General features: G+C 40.4%; 1 protein-coding gene across 1 annotated transcript in view; it reads right to left on the bottom strand.

The window, feature by feature from the left end:
* RFX6 (regulatory factor X6) overlaps positions 1–25,145 on the bottom strand; it is a 105,335-nt gene that overhangs the window by 68,418 nt on the left and 11,772 nt on the right. The window contains exons 4-6 of the mRNA XM_075864247.1: positions 24,041–24,102; positions 15,561–15,638; positions 14,624–14,651 (exon numbers count right to left, since the gene is read on the bottom strand). Of these exons, the coding sequence (XP_075720362.1) occupies positions 14,624–14,651; positions 15,561–15,638; positions 24,041–24,102 (168 nt within the window). The remainder of the gene's footprint in view (positions 1–14,623; positions 14,652–15,560; positions 15,639–24,040; positions 24,103–25,145) is intronic.

The following is a 25,145-nucleotide window of genomic DNA, read 5'->3' as shown; positions in this document are numbered from 1 at the left end:
CGCTTGGATAGGAAAAAGCATTTCGGAGTTATTACCACATAAATTAACACATGTAAGATTTTCAAAAATCGGCTGTGTCCACAAGGCCAAAACAGGCTTAGACACTAAGGCGGAATTCACACGACAGGGTTTCCCGGCAGAGTGCCGGCCGTTCATAAATCGGCCGTCACCCAGCTGCATTAGGAACAATAGACCCCTAATGGGGCTATTCACACGACCGATTTTTTGACGGGCCGGGAAAACCGGCCGTCAAAAAGTGGAACATGCCCTATTTTCGGCCAGGTACCCGGCCGCCCGGCTCCCATAGAAGTCTATGGGGCCGGGTAATAAACGGCCATCACCGGAATGTGTCCCGAGTGATGGCCGGGTCTACCGTCGCTCGCGCACTCTCTCCTCCTCCTCCTCACAGTGCAGAGTGCATGTGAGGAGGAGGAGGGTCTTTTTTAGCTCCCTGTAGGAGTCGGAATCCTCAATCCCCGGCCGGGGATTCCGCTACAGGAGAAGTGAGTGACTATACTGTCCATATATGGACACAGCGAAGTCACTCACTTCTGCAGCGGCAGCGGAATCCCCGACTCTATGGCCGGGGATTCCGCTACAGGAGAAGTGCGTGACTACACTGTCCATATATGGACACAGTGATGTCACTCACTTCTGCAGCGGAATCCCCGACGCTATGGCCGGGGATTCCGCTACAGGAGAAGTAAGTGACTACACTGTCCATATATGGACACAGCGATGTTACTCACTTCTGCAGCAGAATCCCCGACTCTATGGCCGGGGATTCCGCTACAGGAGAAGTGAGTGACTACACTGTCCATATATGGACACAGCGATGTCACTCACTTCTGAAGCGGAATTCCTGACCTGTGGCAGGGAATTCCTCTCCAGGAGAAGTCAGTGACTACACTGTCCATATATGGACATTGAAGTCAGTGACTTCTCCTGGAATGTGGGGGGGGGATGGGTGCAACCTACAGGGGGCTGTGTGGCAACCCAAACAGGGGACTTGGTGGCAACCCCTACAGGGGACTTGGTGGCATCACCTACAGGAGGCTGGGTGGCATTACCTACAGGGGGCTGGGTGGCATTACCTACAGGGGGCAGGGTGGCATTACCTACAGGGGCAGGGTGGCATTACCTACAAGGGGCAGGGTGGCATTACCAACAGGGAGCTGGGTGGCATTACCTACAAGGGGCAGGGTGGCATTACCTACAAGGGGCAGGGTGGCATTACCAACAGGGAGCTGGGTGGCATTACCTACAAGGGGCAGGGTGGCATTACTTACAAGGGGCAGGGTGGCATTACCTACAAGGGGCAGGGTGGCATTACCTACAGGGGGCAGGGTGGCATTACCTAAAGGGGGCAGGGTGGCATTACTTATAGGGGGGCAGGGTGGCATTACCTGCAGGAGGCTGGGTGGCATTACCTACAAGGGGTCTGGGTGGCATTACCTACAGGGGGCTGTGTGGCATTATCTACAGAGAGCTGTGTGTGGCAACAAATTTAAATGAAATTCATCCAATTTTAAAACGGACAGGGAAAAAAATGGATGCAAATCGGGTCCAAATCGGCCGGTAAAAACGGCAACACGGCCCGGAACGGAATCGGAACGGATGCAAACCAGCCGGGAAAATCGGCCAAAAACGGACGATTTTCCAGGTCGACACTCGGACCCTGTAGTGTGAATGAGGCCTAAGGGGTTAAAGGGGGTTTCCAGCTAGTAAAAAATGATGGCCTATCCTCAGGGTAGATAAAAAATGGACAGAGGCAGCACTTCCAAAAAGCATCAGCAGTTTATTCACCCGTGCGACGATTCAGTCCAAGAGGACTTTCTCAAGCATATCCTCAGGGTAGGCCATCAATAGCTGATCAGACGGCTCGTTTCTGTATTTCTACTTGCTCACTGTGAATCGTTCACACACCTGTAGGGGTGATTCACAGGTATTGCAGCCTTTTCTCCCTTTCACTTCAATTTAAAAAAAAAATATATATATATATATATATATATATATATATATATATATATCTCTACTGTATATATAATGAAACTGTAAACTTTGTGTGTCTGTACATTGAAAATATTTGCGCAAAAAAATAATTGAGGGGATGAAGGATAAGTGATAGAATGCATTAAGATCATTTTTGGAATTTTTGTCCGTCTGTTTGTTTGTGCACGCATCTCGTAAAAACTACTGACCCAATTCGGATGGAGTAGGGGTCAACTTGAAGTAACATTTCGTTTTTTTTTTATCGCAATCGGTTCACTCAATCAGAAGATATGCAAATTGAATGTTTTCAAAAACTCCTTTACATTGCATTAGTACAACAACAACATCAAACACATGGAAACCTTGGCAACCAATCACATTTTTACTTTCATTTTGTGTTGTCTTGAAAAAATAGACACCAGTAGGTTGCCATGGGCAACTGCTGCAAATTTCATCTATACTGATTGTTATATAAGGGAGAGGTTGCAATCAATCAGATTGCTGCAAATTTTTCAAGCTGCCTCAGAGAAATTACAGCTGTGATATGATTGGTTGCTAAGCACAACTCCAACTTTTGTCTATATTGGTCTTTTTATGCATCGGAGGCACATATAACTACCAATCAGGTTTCTGCTTTCATTGTCCAAGCTGCCTCACAAGAATCTAAAATGTAATCTGATTGGCTGCTATGGACAACGGTTCCAACATTTGTCTGTATTGGATATTACACATAGATGAGAGATAAAGCAACCAATCCGCTCGCTGCGTTCATTCACCTAGCTTCCTCAAAAGACTGTAATCTGATTGGTTGTCTCAAAGGGCTCTGGCAGCGGCCTCTCGGTCTTAAGAGAGTAAATGTCTTCCAGACGCGCTGAAGATTACGTGCATCTGCGAGACGCCATGCAACAAGATAATAAAGTGGAAAACTTAGGGCGATTAATTATCCTGCCATCCAGTTTTACCGGTGGTCCGCGTTACATGCATGACACAAGATGCTTTCCGCTAGGTCCGAAAGTACGGCCGGCCTGACCTTTTCATAACGTTCACAACTAATCCAAAGTTGTATGAAATTTCCCAAGAACCTCTCGCAGGACAGGCATCTTATGATAGGCATGATATTATAGCCAGAGTTTTCCACTTAAAACTAAAGTTGATAATCGACCTGATCACAAAACAAAAAGACATAGTTACATCTAAAGGGGGTAATCCTCTCTCTCAATATGGTATGCCCCCACCAGCTTTAGACGGGGAACACATTAACAGGGAGTACCCGGCAGAAATAAACTATAATCCAGCGGAACTAGCCGTAACATTGCAAAACGGTGTCTCGAGTCTGACAGCAGAACAACGTATGATATTCGATCGCGTGTGTCATAGCATAGAGGGTACTTTGGGAGAAATCCTGTTTTTGGATGCACCCGGTGGGACGGGAAAAACGTTTCTCACCAAAGTCATCTTGGCCCAAATATGCAATCAAAGCAAAATTGCTCTTGCTATCGCTTCATTGGGCATAGCAGCCACATTGTTGCCCGGAGGCGAAACCACCCATACAATGTTCAAGATCCCGATTGACTTGAATCTTACTGAAAGCCCAGTGTATAATGTTTCTAGAAACAGCGACAAAGCAAGGGGTCTACGCAATTGCTGCTTAATAATATGGGACGAGTGCACTATGGCAAACCATAAAGCTGTAGAAGCGGTAGATAGAACCTTGCGAGATATCAGACAAAATGACCAGCCCATGGGTATGACAATGCTTTTCTGTAGCGATTTTATGCAGACTTTGCCAGTCATACCGCGAGGAACGAGAGCAGATGAAATTAGAACCCGCCTAAAGAGCTCAAGTCTGTGGAGTAACGTTATACCGATGCATTTAACAATAAATATGCGAGCACGAACAGGAGGCAACCCAAATGCACAAGAGTTTTCAGATTTATTACTGAAAATTGGTGACGGCACGTATCCGCAAGAAGAAGGGAAAGTTATTTTGCCTGATAATTTATGTTGTACTGTTCCATCACTGCAAGACCTAACTTCTTCTGTGTATGGTGACCCAACACAAATAACAAATCATGAAAACTCTTGACTTTACGAAAGAGCTGTTTGACCCCTCGCAATGACCAGGCAGCAGCAATAAATGCTGAAATATTGAAGTGTGTTCATGGGGAAAGTGCAGAATATACCTCTATCAACAGAGTCATTGAACAAGAAGACGCTACCAACTATCCCGTGGAATTTTTAAATTCCCTAATCATACCCGGTCTTCCGTCACACAAAATTAATTTAAAAGTCTGCGTCCCCATAATTCTCCTTAGAAATTTAAGCCCACCAAAACTATGTAACGGTACCTGACTAAAAATCACAAATCTACAACGAAACGTGATAGAAGTCGAGATTTTAACAGGATGCGGCGCAGTTGATTTTTATACCCCGAATCCCCCTCATTCCAAATAATTTTCCCTTCAGTTTTAAACGTGTACATTTTTGTGTCAGTTTATGTTACTCTATGAGCATCAACAAAGCGCAGGGCCAAACGCTGCGCGTTGCGGGTGTGTGGACCTCAGTGTCAGATGCTTTGCGCATGGCCAGCTCTATGGGGCTCTCTCCCGTGTTAGCAACTCCACCAATCTTCATGCACACATCCCTGGTGGTTCTACTGCTAACATTGTCTACAGGGAAGCAGTGTCGTAGTGAACTTGACTACTGAAAGAAAACTATTTTTAATTGAAGTTTGTATATTGTCTTTGTATTTTTTCCCTTTTTTTGAGTATCGTCCAAGGCTAGGAGTATACTTATAAAAAATAGCATCGGTACATTTTTCAGTGGTCTGCGCATACAAAGTCGTGGGCACAGCTGGTATATTTATATATATATATATATATATATATATATATATATATATATATATATATACATATATATATATATATATATATATATATATCCAAAAAAGAGAACGTGAAGCAGCACTCAAATAAAGTGAATTTATTCATCCAACATGGAACCACAACGTTTCACCTCCTCTATGAAGACATTTTCAAGTAGTGTGTGTTAGGAATACATACGTATATATAAGGGGTACAACCCAAAACAATCAGTGCAATCAATCAATCAATCAGTATATAATAATACAATAGAAGGATTTTTTGTCATCATACAATGATATAAAGTGACTAGTGACATAAGTATCAATGGTGCAAAAGATAAAACATGATATAACATATTCTTTTCATAGAGTGTAATATCCTCGTGTTACAAAAAGTGTTAAAAAGTTAATTAAGTATAAGCAATGTAATTATTAAAAACATCAACAGCTGGCACTCACCAATCTAGAAAAGAGAGGAATCATTGTAGCCGGACTCATATGTATTCTACATCCTCCATTAACAGCATGTAGAGTCTTAGACTGAGCATGCCTCTAACTAACCCACCAATTGGGTCAAAATGCACATGTGATCAATAGTTGTCAAGGGAACAAGGAAACAACATCCATCGTAATGGACGAGACTACGTATATACGTCACTGCCCAGTGGGGTATGAAGACACCATCTTCAAGAAGGGAAGGCAATAAGGTAAACGGGATTCGAGATTACAATAAAGTTTAAAAGCGAAAAAACGCTCAGTTTTTATTGCTTAGTCCCTCATCACACCTAGGGATATTAATGGTCAATTCGCCAATATAGCGAAAAACATTTATGTAGATAGCTTGTGTAGGTACAAATCAAAAGAACATTCTGTCCCTAGACCATGGACTCTAACCCTCATATCCATAAGGGGACAGTGCTGTGGGACTTTCTTCAATATATATATATATATATATATATATATATATATATATATACATACAGGGTGGGCCATTTATATGGATACACCTAAATAAAATGGGAATGGTTGATGATATTAACTTCCTCTTTGTGGCACATTAGTATATGGGAGGGGGGAAACTTTTCAAGCTGGGTGTTGACCATGGCGGCCATTTTGAAGTCGGCCATTTTGTATCCAACTTTAGTTTTTTCAATGGGAAGAGGGTCATGTGACACATCAAACTTATCGAGAATTTGATGTGTCACGTGACCCTCTTCCCATTGAAAAAAATAAAGTTGGATACAAAATGGCTGACTTAAAAATGGCCACCATGGTCAACACCCAGCTTGAAAAGTTTCCCCCCTCCCATATACTAATGTGCCACAAACAGGAAGTTAATATCATCAACCATTCCCATTTTATTTAGGTGTATCCATATAAATGGCCCACCCTGTATATATATATATAAATCGATCAAAAAAATATTTAACTGGTTGACGAGCATTCTCGTCCTGTGTGACAGCCGTCTGTGCGCACGATCGAGAGCGGGGCAACGGCTGTAATACACAGCCACGGCCCTGCTCTGACAGCGGAGAGGAGAGAAACATCTTCTCTCCACCGTTAACCCTTTGAATGCCGCAATGAAAGCTGATCGCGGCGTTCATGGAGAGGGGACTGCACTTTGATCGCGTCACAGAAGATAACTGTGACGCGATCAAAGCCCATAACTCGTATGGCCAGACAGCCCAGGATCCATTGAAGGACCCCAGGGCTGTCTGAACATATTTCCTGTTGTTAGGGCATACTGAGGTATGCCCTAACAACTGCCTGTGGTCAATCAGTAACAGGCTAATGTACTGGCATATAGATCTATGCCAGTACATTACAGTTACAAAATAAAAATAAAAATGATAAATCCCTTTATGGGATTAAAAAAAAAAGTTAAATGAATGTAAAAAAATTAATGATAAATAAATAAATAAATAAAAAGTAAAAAAAATACACAGAAACACACATTCTTTTATAATAAATAAACTTTTTAAAATATAAGTCCCAAAACATGAAATAATATAGACATGTTAGGTATTGCCACGACCGTAGCAACCTGTACAACAAATGTATAACATTGTTTATGATGATCGTTGTATGGTGTAAAAAAAATAATATTAAAACTGCTGCAAAACTGCTTTTTTGCCAAAACAAAAATTTATAGAAATTAAACGATAATGTATTTGTACCAAAAAATGGTACCTACATAAAGTACAACTCGTGCCACAAAAAACAAAGTCTCATACAACTATGTCGTACAAAAAATAAAAGAGTTATGAGAGTCGGGATGCAAAGAGGGAAATATAAAAAATTTGTTCTGTCCTCAAGGCCAAAATTGTCCATGTCCTTAAGGGGTTAAACTACTTGCCTAATAATGTGTAGGTCCCTCTGCCACCAAAACAGCTCTGACCTGTCATGGCAGTCAGAGTGTTTAGTGCAACTTTCAAATTAGTTTTTATTAAAAATTATTTTTACTTTTTGAGATATAGCTGCTCTGTATCCTGTATACAGAGAAGCTGTATCGTTCGCTGAATCCTGTACCCGTCAGGTCCTGGGGACTGACGGGTTCAGTGAAAGCGGGCCCTGTGTGTCTCTGAAATGCAGGATCTACCTGTTATCCATCACATTTAAGTTCCTAACTTAGATGTAATACATTGCATGTGGATCCCGCTGACACTGTACCTGTCAATTCCACGGACCTGACGGATTCAGGTCTTAGCAAACGCTACAACTGCTCTGTATACAGTTCACAGAGCGGATGTATCTCAAAAAGTAAAAATAATTTTTAATAAAAATAAATTTGAAAGTTGCACCAAGCACAAAAAAACAAAAAAAAAACACTTGTGGAGGTGTACATAGCCTTTAAACTTGCCCTATAATTGTGCAACAGTGCAAGTTTAAAGAGGCTCTGTCACCAGATTTTGCAACCCCTATCTGCTATTGCAGCAGATCGGCGCTGCAATGTAGATTACAGTAACGTTTTTATTTTTAAAAAACGAGCATTTTTGGCCAAGTTATGACCATTTTTGTATTTATGCAAATGAGGTTTGCAAAAGTACAACTGGGCGTGTTTAAAAGTAAAAGTACAACTGGGCGTGTATTATGTGCGTACATCGGGGCGTTTTTACTACTATTACTAACTGGGCGTTCTGACGAGAAGTATCATCCACTTCTCTTCAGAACGCCCAGCTTCTGGCAATGCAGACACAGCCGTGTTCTCGAGAGATCACGCTGTGTCGTCACTCACAGGTCCTGCATCGTGTCAGACGAGCGAGGACACATCGGCACCAGAGGCTACATTTGATTCTGCAGCAGCATCGGCATTTGCAGGTAAGTCGATGTAGCTACTTACCTGCAAACGCTGATGCTGCTGCAGAATCAACTGTAGCCTCTGGTGCCGATGTGGCCGACACGATGCAGGACCTGTGAGTGACGACACAGCGTGATCTCTTGAGAACACGGCTGTGTCTGCACTGCCAGAGGCTGGGCGTTGGGAGGATAAGTGGATGATACTTCTCGTCAGAACGCCCAGCTAGTAAAAGTAGTAAAAACGCCCCGATGTACGCACATAATGCACGCCCACTTGGACTTTTACTTTTAAACACGCCCAGTTGTACTTTTGCAAACCTCATTTGCATAAATACAAAAATGGCCATAACTTGGCCAAAAATGCTCGTTTTTTTTTAAATAAAAACGTTACTGTAATCTACATTGCAGCGCCTATCTGCTGCAATAGCAGATAGGGGTTGCAAAATCTGGTGACAGAGCCTCTTTAAGAACCAGTTGGGCAGTTTTTAAGTGGTTAATTTGCATTAAAATAATATGCAACACAACTGGTCACGCCCTTATATTTCAATGAAAAAATAGAAAAGTTAGGCCTTATTTACACGAGCGTGTTAATAGTCCGTGTGTCAACGGCCTGTTGTTTCAACGGCCGTCCCACAGACCTTTGTAATTCAATGTGGCCGTTCACACAGCCATTGTTTCAATGGACCGCATTAAGGGTCCGTGAGAAAATAGGACATGTCCTATTTTTTCACGCGTCACGCATACCTCCATAGACTGTCATCTATGGGGGATGCGAGACATCGCGTCCCGCAGCGCAGAGCAAGGATGCACCTCGTACGTGAAAAACTGCAATTTTTCACGTCCGAAATGCGCCACGCTCGTGTAAATAAGGCCTTAGGGTATGTTCACATGCAGAGTTTAAAGGCATACTTCAGGGCATAAACGCCTCGAAATACGCCTGAAAAAACAGTAGCTGAAGGCCAACAAACATCTGCCCATTGAAATCAATGGGAAAAACTGGGTTATGTTCAGACGGGGCGTTTTTTTATGCCGCTATTTTAAAAAACGGTGCTTTAAAAAAACGCTGCATAAAAAGAAGTAGCATGTCAATTCTTGAGCCGTTTTTGGAGCTGTTTTTAATAGTGTCAGGGTATGTTCACACGATAGCAGGCATTTACGTCTGAAAAGACAGACTGTTTCCAGGAGAAAACAGCTGCTTCATTTCAGACGTAAATGCTCCTCCTCGCATTTTGCGAGGCTTCTCTGACAGCCATAAATTTTGAGCTGTGCTTCATTGAGTTCAATGAAGAACGGCTCAAATTACGTCTGAAAGAAGTGTCCTGCACTTCTTTTGCCGAGGCTGTATTTTTACGCGTCGTCGTTTGAGGGTATGTTCACACGGCCAAATTTCAGACGTATACGAGGCGTATTTTGCCTCGTTTTACGTCTGAAAATAGGGCTACAATACGTTGGCAAACATCTGCCCATTCATTTGAATGGGTTTGCCGACGTACTGTGCAGACGACCTGTTATTTACGAGTCGTCGTTTGACAGCTGTCAAACGACGACGCGTAAAAATACAGCCTCGTCAAAAGAAGTGCAGGACACTTCTTTGGACGTTTTTGGAGCTGTTTTCTCATAGACGCCAATGAAAACAGCTCCAAAAACGGACGTAAAAAAACGCCGCGAAAACGGCGTGAAAACGCAGCGAAAAATGCGAGTTGGTAAAAAAACGTCTGAAAAGCAGGGTCTGTTTTCCCTTGAAAACAGCTCTGGATTTTCAGACGTTTTTGTTGACAACGTGTGAACATACCCTGACAGCTGTCAAACGACGACGCGTAAATGACAGGTTGTCTGCACAGTACGTCGGCAAACCCATTCAGATGAATGGGCAGATGTTTGCCTACGTATTGTAGCCCTATTTTCAGACGTAAAACGAGGCATAATACGCCTCGTTTACGTCTGAAAATAGGTTGTGTGAACCCAGCCTCAATAGAAAAACTGCTCCAAAAACGTCTAGAAAAGACGCCTAAAAAAAAATGTTTTCAGCTTAAAAAATGGCTGAAAATCAGAGGCTGTTTTCTCTGAAAACAGCTCTATAATTTTTTGCCGTTTTTACTTGTACGTGTGAACATACCCTTATGGCTAATAGAATGTGGGGAGGAGCAAAAAAAATGGGACAGATTAAATAATACTGTTTAAGTTTTAGACATCGTAAACTTAGACAAGACAGTCATCTTGCTGGACACCTTAAATACTTTGTTCCATATACCACCTTTTCGTTGGCTCAACTTATTCCAGCTATTTGCACCAATGTTTTGGCACATTTTTGGCGCAGTATCAAATTTTAAGCCCCAACTCTTTTTGCTAGACCTCGTCCTTTCCTGTTAAGTCCCTTTTCTCGAGCACGGCGCAAAATGCATTTAATACTATTTATAAATGTGATGCCCAGAATGTACGCCAGAATTCTGGATAAATTTAAGACAACATTTTGGTGCATTTTAAATAGTAACTCTGCCCATTCTTTCCATACTTAAAGGGATTGGCTCCAAGTAATGGACCAGAATCTATGATATCCATATGCCCTAATATGGTATGTATGCAGGTGTTGTCCTGATGGGCCAACGGCTTTAGGGCACGGTCAGACGTGGCGGAATTGCTCTGGAATTCCGCTGCGGACATTTTCTCCATTGGTTTCCATACCTTTTTAGTTTGGTTCGTGCAGACGTGGCGGAAAACTCCGCTGCGGACCATAGGCTGCGGTTCGAAATTTGGTGTCCGCAGCATACACTGGCTGTTGCGGACTTGTTACGGACTTGTTGCGGAATTTCTCCATTGACTTCAATGAAGATTCAAAATTCCGCAATGAAATCCACAGATGTTATGTGTGTTGCGTTGCGGATTGGATTGGTTTTACGAACAGGATATTTCTTTATTCTGGCTGGACCTATGTGTTTCGAGGTCTAAAGCCAGACTGAGATGAAATGTTTTAAAAGACAGCAGGAAGTACTCTTCACCTGAATACGCAACGGCTAATCCGCAGCAATTTACTGCACATTTTAGGCAAAGGCGCAATGGAATCTGCAACGCAGATTATGTGCGGCATTGATGCGGACAGTGTCTGCAGAATTCCGCCACGTCTGGCCATGCCCTTAACTGGTTCCCGACCGCTGGCTGTGTTTTTACGGCCAGCGGTCAGGGTCCTTAAAACCCGAGCCATAGACTTTTTACGGCTCGGGTTTTAACTTGCTGCCCGCGCGATCGGGCAGCTGAATGTCGGATCTCCGGCTGTCAGTGACTGCCGGGGACCCCGAGGAGAGGATAGGAGCAGCTTTCGCTGCTTCTGTCTTCTCCGATGTCTTTTTACACAGCGCTCAATGAACGCTGTCTATGGGAATAGAGACAGCAGCAGCGGTGCTGTCTCTATTCCTCCCGGTGAACATGTGACTGGTCACATGATCGCCGGGTGCCGTTACTGACAGACTGCTGCTGGGTCTTACAAGACCCAGCACAGCCCTATTAGTGACAATAGTCACTATGAAAGGGCTGATTTCCCCTGTAACTGGGGCTGCTGTGCAGCTCCAGTTACAGTGGAAAAAGATGGTGTAAAAGAAAGAAAAAAAATATATAAAGTTCCCCAAAGGTCTTTTTTGACCTTTGAGGGACAGACCATAGTAATAAAAAAATAGTAAAGTCAAGTGCAAAAAAAAATAATAATAAGTACACATAAAATACCCAAACCCAAAAAAAACCGATACCCCCGCCAATCATTGTTGTAACGCTAGCGCTGACCCAATTACCCTAATATAGATATGTAATATATTCAAATTTATGGTAGACAACGACGATCACAAATAAAAGGTCTATTTTAGGGTAAAACTATGTTATTACCAAAAAATATATAGCTGAAACGTAAAAAAGCTTATTTTTGTACTATTATTTTCAAACTTTATGAATAAAAATTCTAAAATAGCAAAAAAGTGCGTATAAAAATGATAAAAAAAGAAACCTGCATTGTCTACAGAAAAAACGTCGCAAAAATCACGTCGTTAGCCCAACAAATAAAAAAGTTATAGCCATTTAACTAACACGTGCTAAAAAGGGCTAAACGGTGTCTGGTCCTGAAGGCTCAAAATAGCCCGGTCCTGAACTGGTTAAGGCCAAGGTGGTGTGTATAACCTCTAAATACTCTAAATGGATTTAGTATTAAGAGGTTAAAGTGAGGTGGGTTTTTTTTCTTGTTTTTTTTTTTTAAATATCATAGTTCTATTTTGCACAATGTATTGTGTGCCAAAATGCACAAGTGCATGTGTGAATGAGGCTTAAAAAGGAACAGGTAATGTTTCTATGTAACTTTAGGTTTGGCCCCCACAATAAATTCCAATGTTGGGTCCTAGCTTTCCCAGTCCGACAATGATGTCAGTGCCAACATGGTAGGTCATATGTAAAACATAAATGCAGAATATATCAGCAGCATTTATCACACACCATACATTCAATATTATTGTATGTTTACATACACATTAGATTACTTAATGCCTATGTGTTATTGGTCTTTGAGATAAGAATTGTTAGTAGTCAAATATCAAATAAACGTACCGTGTACTACCTCCAATGCCATCCCACATTGACACTACAATTAACAAACAATATCAGTATAGTAGATCAATATTTTATAGCAGATCAATCGACTGTAAATATTGAGTTTTATGTATATTGATAAAAAATGCAATTAAGCTATTTTATTACCCATTAAGTGTATTAAAGCTTAAGTCTAAAAACTCTTAGTAGTAATGGCCTTCCTAATGAAAAGGAGCCTTTTACATCATTTAGTTAAACTAATGGATTCACTTATATTTCTGAAAAGTCACAGGCCATCTGTTTATAAGTGTTAATTAAGTATAAGTGCAGGGAGATAAGATTGTCATTCATCATATTGTTTGATACATACAGTAACGTTAAAGCTGGCGGAGAGTCAGCACACCCTTGTCGGTCAGAGTACTGTGACGAAGGTTGCATGGAAATCTCCAGAATAAAGGATGATATAAAGCAACCAATAACCTTTATGACAACCTACAGTCCGCAGTTCACACAAATAACTAATATTATAAAAAAAACACCTGCCTATATTATATCAGGAGGAGAGTCTCAATAATATTTTGAATTTTGGTGTTAAATATATATCCAAAAAGTACCGAAAATTGGCTCTTTACTATCTCCAAGTTTAATTTGCAACCAAGATTATGACACTTTTGAAAAAACAACTGTTGACATAACAAAAGAAAGTGAAGTAGCTTATAAAGCACAAATGTTTTACTCTATATTTAAGGAATACAGACTGAAAAATTAAATAAATTGTAACACTATACATTTTATCTCTTTTAATATCATGCAACCTTTGCAATATACAATATGAAGGTTGCACAACTGGAGTACTGAAAAATTTGCATCAGCAACAAACATGTCCATGGTGTCAAAACATTTTGCCCAAATACTCAATGAAATGTATCGACTTTTAGCTATATGGGTATAGAAAAAGTATATAGGCCAAAAAGAGGTGACGATAATAGGAGAAAACTACTTAGCCGTGAGACGTTTTCGATATATACTCTAGATTCGAGAGTTCCAAAAGGTCTCAATGTTACAATATTAGCAACTGACATTATTGCTATAGTGCCATCATTTTAACATATATCACATGATAATCTACTCATAGTTATTACTATCATGATTTTTATGCTTTTTGTAACTATGGGTCTTTGTATAATTGTTATGTCTTATTCAGACGAACATATGAACGGTCCCATGAAAAAATAGGACTTGTGCTATTTTTGTCCATTTTCACGGATCCCTCAATAGACTCAAGACTATGAGGAATGCGTGAAAATGGGTCCCACATGGATTTTAATACGATGAAATTAAAAATCAACTTTTATTAAGGAAATTTGTTCTGGTTGCGTAATTTAATTTATACATACAATAATTGTAGCAACATAAATTGGATGTCACATGGAACTGCAACGCAGGAAAAACGCTGCATTTTTTACGTGCGCAAAACGCACACGTTCGTGTGAATAAGGTCTAATAATAAGGTCTAAGACTAATACAGCGTTAAAGGGGTTGTCTACAACTTTTATATTAATGGCCTATCCTATTTGTATTAGCGTAGTTAAGATCATTGGTGTGGAATCAGGATTGGAGAGAGCGAGAGAGACATGACATAGTTTCTAAACTACTCTGCACCTCTGAACCGCGTTCACAATGAAATCATGACCATTTTTACAGGAACCATACGGAATATGCAAAGTGTAAAATTAAAAACACATAATCAAAAATTCTATGTGGGGAGCAGAGTAAAGACCCGTATGCATGAGACTGTAATATTATGCTGCTTGATGCGTTTTGAAATGATGATCCAAATGATCGAGTAACAATAATTTAATAATTTTAAAAATAATAATACACATATATATAGGTTCAAAGACTTACCTCACTCTTTAGCTTGCTTCCAGAAAACCTTTTATTAAAAAAAAAAACATATGTAATACACCCTATAACTTAGTAATAATAATAATAATAATAATAATAATAATAATAATAATAATAATAATAATAATAGCATATGATATAACATCTATTTGATAATAACATTTTCAGTAGTAGTGTGGCAGTTATAAACAAATACACAGCTTGTACATTTACTGATAAGATAATTAGTATTAGGTCTTGTTCACAGCGTGTATTTGACGCATTTTTGCCACGTTTTACGTGCCAATACCGTGTCAAAACGTGTCAAAAACACTTTCTTGGTATCAATGGGAAAACGCATTGTAGTGCATACAATGAGGTTTTTTTTATGTGCACGTGTTTAAAAATTCAATTCCTGGCGTGTAAAACATGCCGAAAATGCGCCAAAAATGTGCCTAATTCCTGACTCCTGCCAGCAGGAGCCCTAAATGTGCCAAAAATGCATCAAAAGCGCCTGTACTTTAAAAAGCACTTTGCAAAAATGCTAGCATTTTTAACACGTTTAGACTTCGGTTTTTTTTTAGCACCTTAATGTTTACTAAAATTGTTAATATTCCTCAAACACACATACACCATACTGGCTTTCTTTTTTATTATTACTACCCCAATTATTTTTTTGCATGAAAGAGGCAAACCGGTTAGGAACACCCAGCCGCCAACTATATTTTCCATCGGGTTCAATGAGGATCATAATGTTTTTGAAGGGTTGTTTATATGAATAGCTTATATTTACTGAGGAAACATTCATTTTCTCAATACAGTAGGTACACCCAATACATATTAGGTTATGAAACATTTACATGAAAAATGTGAGGGTAAATATTTATGTCTGTAAAAAACACACCACAACCCGTTTGTCAATTGTTTAGTGTAAGCAAATTAATATACCATCTTCTACCTTGTCAGCCCTTTACCAGAGTAAACTGAATGGTAATAAGCGCTGCTTTCCTTTATTCCAATGCCGTAATAATGATACCTATGGTAAGGGACACAAGAAATTACTAATAGAAGAGATAGGAGTAATTCATATTACAATTAGCAACATGTTACATATGTGGTTTTTTTCCTATTACTTTTATCACCAATGTGCTACAATTCCCAGCATTCCATGTTCTTCACCTTGTAAACCCCCCCTCCAAAAAAAAATAACAGCAATGTGTTTGATAACCTTAAAGACTGTACATTATGCTGTTTTAGAATATACATAATCAGATTCAATCAGGTCTCTGTAAGAGGGGCAAGAGATGGAAGATTCTGTCACTGTGACTGACGACTGACAACTGTAAGAACGAGGGGGACCGAACTTCTGGGTGACAGGCAATGGCGGATTATCATATGGCCCGAATCGCACATAATCTTAAAAAGCGATGCAGCGCTCTAGCGCTACTAACTGCCGCTGTGGTCCGCGCTGGTCCCGCTTCCAACTGAACCTGCGTCCTTAGGACGCATATTCAGTTGGGTTGAATGCTGGAGTCTCGCTCCAGCATTCGTGCTGCCGTGAGTGGATCGGCGCAGGCAGGCGCGATGTAGTGACATCATCGAGCCTGTCTGCACCGAGTCACTCACGGGATAGTGCAGAGGAGGAGAAGCATCCCCCACCCGTTGTGGGAATGGGGATAGGTAAGTAATTATATTATTTTATTAGGTATGTACATATGGTGGCATTATACTGTATAGGACAGCTAAGGGGAACATTATACTGTGTAGAGACAGCTATTGAGGGCATTATACTGTGTAGAGGCAGCTATGGGGGCATTATACTGTGTAGGACAGCTAAGAGGAACATTATGCTGTGTAGAGGCAGCTATGGAGGGCATTATACTATGTGGCAGCTATGGGGGCATTATACTGTGTAGGACAGCTAAGGGGAACATTATACTGTGTAGAAGCAGCTATCTAGGGCATTATACTGTGTAGGACAGCTAAGGGGAACATTATACTGTGTAGCAGCTATGGGGGCATTATACTGTGTAGGACAGCTAAGGGGAACATTATACTGTGTAGCAGCTATGGGGGCATTATACTGTGTAGGACAGCTAAGGGGAACATTATACTGTGTAGCAGCTATGGGGGCATTATACTGTGTAGGACAGCTAAGGGGAACATTATACTGTGTAGGACAGCTAAGGGGAACATTATACTGTGTAGAGGCAGCTATGGGGGCATTATACTGTGTAGGACAGCTAAGGGGAACATTATACTGTGTAGCAGCTATGGGGGCATTATACTGTGTAGGACAGCTAAGGGGAACATTATAGTGTGTAGAGGCAGCTATGGAGGGCATTATACTATGTTGCAGCTATGGGGCATTATACTGTATGGGGCAGCTATGGGAGGCAATATACTGTGGGGGCAGCTATGGGGGACATTATACTGAGCAATTACAAGTGCTGCAGGTCCAATGGGGGGAGGAGCTGTGTAGCACTATATACAAGGGGGTGGCACTATATACAAGGGGGGATTGCTGTATAGCATTATACAGAAGGAGGGAGCGCTGTGTATCACTATATCTAAGGGGGATTGCTTTGTAGCACTATATACAAGAGGGGGAGGGCTATGTGACACAATTTACAGAGGGGAGGGCTGTGTAGTACTATTTACAGGGGTCAGTGTATAGCGCTATCTACAGGGGCTGTGTGTGGCTCTATCTACAGGGGTCTGTGTGTAGCGCTATTTACATGGGGTTGTGCGTATGTGGTGCTTTACTCTACAGTGTTTGACACAATTACATTCAAGGGCGCAGTCTATGGTGCTATAATATTTAGGAGCCGAGTGTTTGGTACTATTTTATTCAGGGGCGCAGTGTTTGGTGCTATCATATTTAGGGGCACAGTATGTGGCACCATGATAATTTTGTCTTTGTTTGTAGGTGTGGAAATTTTAGAAAAGTGAGGAGCCAAAGACATCTGAGTGGAAAATTCTGCAGAAACGGGTCATGGCCGGGAAAAGTCGTCATGAAGTCTGGACCGGATGGAGTAGAAAAGAGGAAAAAAAACTACGTCGTCACCTGTGAGTCACTAGATTTATAGACAATCTGTCATCTCTTCTGACATGTTTATTATAGGAAATCCTTGCATTTCACAAAAAGTCTTTGTGCAGTCCAGGACAAATAAGTGTTACTATTCCCCTTGTCAGGAGAATGTGTTCCTACATGGTGCGATACTGTCAGCAATGGTTGGAGACTGTCAGTTTGTGGGGACACTGCCTTTTTACAAGGGGAGTAGTAACACCAATTTGTTAATGTCTGGACAAAAAGGAAGTGTTAACAATAGTTACAGGGCGGATTTGGAGAAGGGGGGCCCAACTTTGGGTAACAGCCCAGGGCCTATGGTGTACTTAATCCGCCACTGGTGACAGGGATATTAGTTCATGAAAAGTACTATGGCTAACAATCATTTTTAGTCAACTAAGGCCTGAAGGGGGCCAAACAGGCACTCTGCCACCTAAGATAATGTTCATATTTAGTATTTCTGTTCTGTGACATCAATAAGTGCCTTATACTTGCACTCGGACATCACTGGCTACTATTCCTGTGATGTTACTTCACATTAGTCATTACCCTGCACTATGACTGCACTGTGATGTCACTATGACTACTATTCCTGTGATGTTACTTCACATTAGTCATTACCCTGCACTATGACTGCACTGTGATGTCACTATGACTACTATTCCTGTGATGTTACTTCACATTAGTCATTATCCTGCACTATGACTGCACTGTGATGTCACTGTGACTACTATTCCTGTGATGTTACTTCACATTAGTCATTATCCTGCACTATGACTGCACTGTGATGTCACTATGACTACTATTCCTGTGATGTTACTTCACATTAGTCATTACCCTGCACTATGACTGCATTGTGATATCACTGTGACTACTATTCCGGTGATGTTACTTCACATTAGTCATTACCCTGCACTATAACTGCACTGTGATGTCTCTATGACTACTATTCCTGTGATGTTACTTCACATTAGTCATTACCCTGCACTATGACTGCACTGTGATATCACTATGACTACTATCCCTGTGATGTTACTTCACATTAGTCATTACCTTGCACTATGACTGCACTGTGATGTCACTATGACTACTATTCCTGTGATGTTACTTCACATTAGTCATTACCTTGCACTATGAAAGCATTGTGATGTCACTGTGACTACTATTCCTGTGATGTTACTTTACATTAGTCATTACCCTGCAGTATGACTGCACTGTGATGTCACTATGACTACTATTCCGGTGATGTTACTTCACATTAGTCATTACCCTGCACTATAACTGCACTGTGATGTCTCTATGACTACTATTCCTGTGATGTTACTTCACATTAGTCATTACCCTGCACTATGACTGCACTGTGATGTCACTATGACTACTATTCCTGTGATGTTACTTCACATTAGTCATTACCCTGCACTATGACTGCACTGTGATGTCACTATGACTACTATTCCTGTGATGTTACTTCACATTAGTCATTACCCTGCACTATGACTGCACTGTGATATCACTATGACTACTATTCCTGTGATGTTACTTCACATCAGGCATTACACTGAAATATGACTGCACTGTGATGTCACTATGACTACCATTCCTGTGATGTTACTTCACATTAGTCATTACCTTGCACTATGACTGCACTGTGATGTCACTATGACTACTATTCCTGTGATGTTACTTCACATTAGTCATTACCTTGCACTATGAAAGCATTGTGATGTCACTATGACTACTATTCCTGTGATGTTACTTCACATTAGTCATTACCTTGCACTATGACTGCACTGTGATGTCACTGTGACTACTATTCCTGTGATGTTACTTTACATTAGTCATTACCCTGCAGTATGACTGTACTGTGATATTACTGTGACTACTATTCCGGTGATGTTACTTCACATTAGTCATTACCCTGCACTATTACTGCACTGTGATGTCACTATGACTACTATTCCTGTGATGTTACTTCACATTAGTCATTGCCTTGCACTTTGACTGCACTGTGATGTCTCTATGACTACTATTCCTGTGATGTTACTTCACATTAGTCATTACCCTGCACTATGACTGCACTGTGATATCACTATGACTACTATCCCTGTGATGTTACTTCACATTAGTCATTACCTTGCACTATGACTGCACTGTGATGTCACTATGACTACTATTCCTGTGATGTTACTTCACATTAGTCATTACCTTGCACTATGAAAGCATTGTGATGTCACTGTGACTACTATTCCTGTGATGTTACTTTACATTAGTCATTACCCTGCAGTATGACTGCACTGTGATGTCACTATGACTACTATTCCGGTGATGTTACTTCACATTAGTCATTACCCTGCACTATAACTGCACTGTGATGTCTCTATGACTACTATTCCTGTGATGTTACTTCACATTAGTCATTACCCTGCACTATGACTGCACTGTGATGTCACTATGACTACTATTCCTGTGATGTTACTTCACATTAGTCATTACCCTGCACTATGACTGCACTGTGATGTCACTATGACTACTATTCCTGTGATGTTACTTCACATCAGGCATTACACTGAAATATGACTGCACTGTGATGTCACTATGACTACCATTCCTGTGATGTTACTTCACATTAGTCATTACCTTGCACTATGACTGCACTGTGATGTCACTATGACTACTATTCCTGTGATGTTACTTCACATTAGTCATTACCTTGCACTATGAAAGCATTGTGATGTCAATATGACTACTATTCCTGTGATGTTACTTCACATTAGTCATTACCTTGCACTATGACTGCACTGTGATGTCACTGTGACTACTATTCCTGTGATGTTACTTTACATTAGTCATTACCCTGCAGTATGACTGTACTGTGATATTACTGTGACTACTATTCCGGTGATGTTACTTCACATTAGTCATTACCCTGCACTATTACTGCACTGTGATGTCACTATGACTACTATTCCTGTGATGTTACTTCACATTAGTCATTGCCTTGCACTTTGACTGCACTGTGATGTCACTGTGACTACTATTCCTGTGATGTTACTTCACATTAGTCATTACTTTGCACTATGACTGCACTGTGATGTCACTATGACTACTATTCCTGTGATGTTACTTCACATTAGTCATTACCCTGCACTATGACTGCACTGTGATATCACTATGACTACTATCCCTGTGATGTTACTTCACATTAGTCATTACCCTGTACTATGACTGCACTGTGATATCACTGTGACTACTATTCCTGTGATGGTACTTCACATTAGTCATTGCCCTGCACTATGACAGCACTGTGATATCACTTTGACTACTATTCCTGTGATGTTACTTCACATTAGTCATCACCTTGCACTATGACTGCACTGTGATGTCACTATGACTACTATTCCGGTGATGTTACTTCACATTAGTCATTACCTTGCACTATGACTGCACTGTGATGTCACTATGACTACTATTCCTGTGATGTTACTTCACATTAGTCATTGCCCTGCACTATGACTGCACTGTGATATCACTTTGACTACTATTCCTGTGATGTTACTTCACATTAGTCATTACCCTGCACTATGACTGCACTGTGATGTCACTATGACTACTATTCGTGTGATGTTACTTCACATTAGTCATTACCCTGCACTATGACTGCATTGTGATGTCACTGTGACTACTGTTCCTGTGATGTTACTTCACATTAGTCATTACCTTGCACTATGACTGCACTGTGATGTCACTATGACTACTATTCGTGTGATGTTAATTCACATTAGTCATTACCCTGCACTATGACTGCACCGTAATATCACTTTGACTACTATTCCGGTGATGTTACTTCACATTAGTCACTACCTTGCACTATGACTGCACTGTGATATCACTTTGACTACTATTCCTGTGATGTTACTTCACATTAGTCATTACCCTGCACTATGACTGCACTGTGATGTCACTATGACTACTATTCGTGTGATGTTACTTCACATTAGTCATTACCCTGCACTATGACTGCATTGTGATGTCACTGTGACTACTGTTCCTGTGATGTTACTTCACATTAGTCATTACCTTGCACTATGACTGCACTGTGATGTCACTATGACTACTATTCCTGTGATGTTACTTCACATTAGTCATTACCCTGCACTATGACTGCATTGTGACATCACTATGACTACTATTCGTGTGATGTTAATTCACATTAGTCATTACCCTGCACTATGACTGCACCGTAATATCACTTTGACTACTATTCCGGTGATGTTACTTCACATTAGTCACTACCTTGCACTATGACTGCACTGTGATATCACTGTGACTACTATTCTTGTGCTATTACTTCAAATGAGTCATTACACTGCACTGTGACATCACTGTCTTTATTATCCCGGTGCAAAGATTTTACTGTTTATTATTATATCTTTGTTCTATAATATCACTATGTGCATAATCCTTATATTATAAAATTTTGTGCTGTGACATCACTGTTTATATTTTTACTTGTGCAGACATATATGTATTAAGGCTATATTATGATATTCCAGTATTTATTATCCCTGTAATGTGACATCACTGTATTTATTATACCTGTGCTGGGATATCATTTTGGGTATTATCAATGTCCTGTGACATAACTGTAAAGATTATTCCTGTACCATTACATCACTTTGCCCATTATTGCATCACTATGCACAATTTCACTTTCCTATGACTTCACAGAGGTTATTCTCATGCACAATGACATTACTGTGTGCATCATCCCTGCACTGTTACGTCACTGTGACTATTATTCCTGGGAAGTAATAATTTGTTCATTACTCTTGTACTGTGACATCAATATCTGTATTATACTTCTGCTGAGATGCAGTATCACTATTTATTATCTAGGCATTATAAAATCGCAAAATGTATTATATTTGGACTTTCAAATCACCATGTTTAATTTAATATGATTTTATTATCCCTGTAATGTGACTTTAATGTGTTTTTAATATCCATGTAGTGGGATATTATTGTGTACATTAAGCGTATTTTGGGGTATAACTGCACGAATTATTCCTGTGCATTTTATGGGCGTAATATAGTGCCACAATGCCACAGATATCAGTACTATAAATTGCCTATAAAGTTGGGGGGCCCTGTTACAGGTCACATCAGAACCTAGGAACTTCAAGTTATGTCTCTGTACATGACCATTCAGAAACACAGTCAAGTTTTCATTTCTGGCTGGAAAAGCACTTTAATAGTCTGTGAGCCTTTTTTAATGATATGGTTATCGATATAAACTGGGTCCGATCCATCATGAAGGCAGCAGCCAGGTGATCTCTCTGTCCAGTAATTATTCTAATGCCTCTGCTCTCTGTTGCTCATTAGACTTTTTTTCTTAACAAAATAAATTCAAATCTCTCCTACTAGTCTACAACGTTTTCCACACTTCTGCACCGTCATACATCTCTACTTTCATCCCCATCTAACACTTGTAAACTTCGCTCAGCCAATGACCTACAACTCTCATCTTCCCCTATTATATCCTCTTGCTTTCAGGACTTCTCTTGTGCTGCACCCAATCTATGGAACTCACTGCCCGGTGCATCAGACATGCTCCGAACATTTGTAGTTTTAAACGTGGCTTAAAATTCATTTATCAAAGGAGGCCTATATCACATAATCAATTTCAAGACATAGAAATAAAGAATGCATAGAAAGTATATTTTAGTGATAATGTCAAACTAAATGACATTCACAATGCATGTGCTAAACATATTGTACTTTATAATAACATTTCAAGCTACACATATTAGTAAATATACACTATTTGTTAATTTTTTACTAATTTGCAATGCTTTTTAGTACCATAATACAATTTACCCACTTGTTGGCCTTAAAAGGAGGCTGATATTTAATTTGCTTTATTTATGGCTTCTTTATTTGAAAGATACTATACATTTCCTGCAACATATGTTCACTTTTTTTGTGTGTGCACCCATAAGACCTTGTGTTATCACGCAGTGCCACAAACAATGACTGATAAGCAGATTGATATAAGGAAGCTATCTCAAGCCTGCAATAACATGTTATCAAGGCCAGCTGTCATTAGGTTTATTTTCTACCAGCTAAATCACAACTAATAAATAAGGCTGATGTTAGATTTCACTCTTCATCTCCCATAACACGTATTTCTTCTCTATGGGACTGTAGCTTACCTGTTTTCAAGTCATTCAATTCACTCTCCGTTCCTCACATTAAATAGATCTTGCATTTTATTGCTTAAGAGGATTTCTCTTAATTGCAGGAGTATATATACATAAAGACTTCCAGTCCAGACAATTTACACACTGTACATAAACTACCAGTCTTACTTTGAATGTCCTCTGGTGCCTAATCTTCTTGTGGTCAGAAGTGGAAACTTTTGACGAATTGTCTGCAAAAAAGCAATTAAAAATTGTATTGACTTCTATGTCATAGAAAAGGAGAAACTTTAAACACAGTGCAAACCTGATTTCACATGTAATATACTATTATGACTTTTTATTATAAACGCAGCTTAAAGGGGTTGTAGGATATAAAAATATAGCTGCTTTCTTCCAGAAACGGAATCACACCTGTCCATGCGTTGTGTTTTGTATTGCAGTGAATGGGGTTAGGCTACAATATCACACTATGGCACTGTCTATGGGAGAAAGCAGCTTTGTTTTTCTAACCCTTTACAATCCCTTTAGGCCGGAGTCACATGAGCGTGTTCAGTCCGTTATATACGGTCCGCAGGTCGGCCGCATTTCCCGGACTGAGCACACTGCAGGGAGATGGGCTCCTAGCATCATCGTTATCTATCACGCTCGGAGTCCCTGTCTCTCCGCGGAATTACTTTCCCGTACTGAAAACATGTTTTCAGTATGGGACAGTTTTCCCGCAGCGAGGCAGCGACTCCTAGAGTCATAGATAACGATGATGCTAGGAGCCCATCTCCCTGCAGTGTGCTCAGTCCGGGAAATGCGGCCGACCTGCAGACCGTATATCACGGACTGAACTAGCTCGTGTAAATCCGGCCTTAAACTGTATCTACAACATTTTTGACAATAGACTATCATGCTAAGATAGCGAATTTATGAATACACATTGCAAAACTATCTTAGTAGCTTACTGCACACGGCCTTATTATTGAGTTTCGTGTATAACAATATGCAATTAGCTTCTAAGCTCCTGATTGTGGTGGCTACAGGTAGGTATTCAAAGTTGGACATGCACTTTAAAGGGGTTATACAGGATTTGAAAAACATAGCTGCTTTTTTCCAAAACAGCGCCACACCGGTTTGTGTATGGTATTGCAGCTCAGCTCCGTTGCAGTGAATGGGACAGAGTTGTAATAGCACACATAGCCTGTGGACAGGTGTGGTACTGTTTTTGGAAGAAAATTGCCTTGTCTTTCTAATCCTGGACAACTCGTTACAGGTCTATGTCTTTTGA

This window comes from Rhinoderma darwinii, chromosome 4, assembly GCF_050947455.1.
Source record: "Rhinoderma darwinii isolate aRhiDar2 chromosome 4, aRhiDar2.hap1, whole genome shotgun sequence".
Lineage (NCBI taxonomy): Eukaryota > Metazoa > Chordata > Amphibia > Anura > Rhinodermatidae > Rhinoderma > Rhinoderma darwinii.
This window is presented reverse-complemented; position numbering and strand designations above follow the sequence as displayed.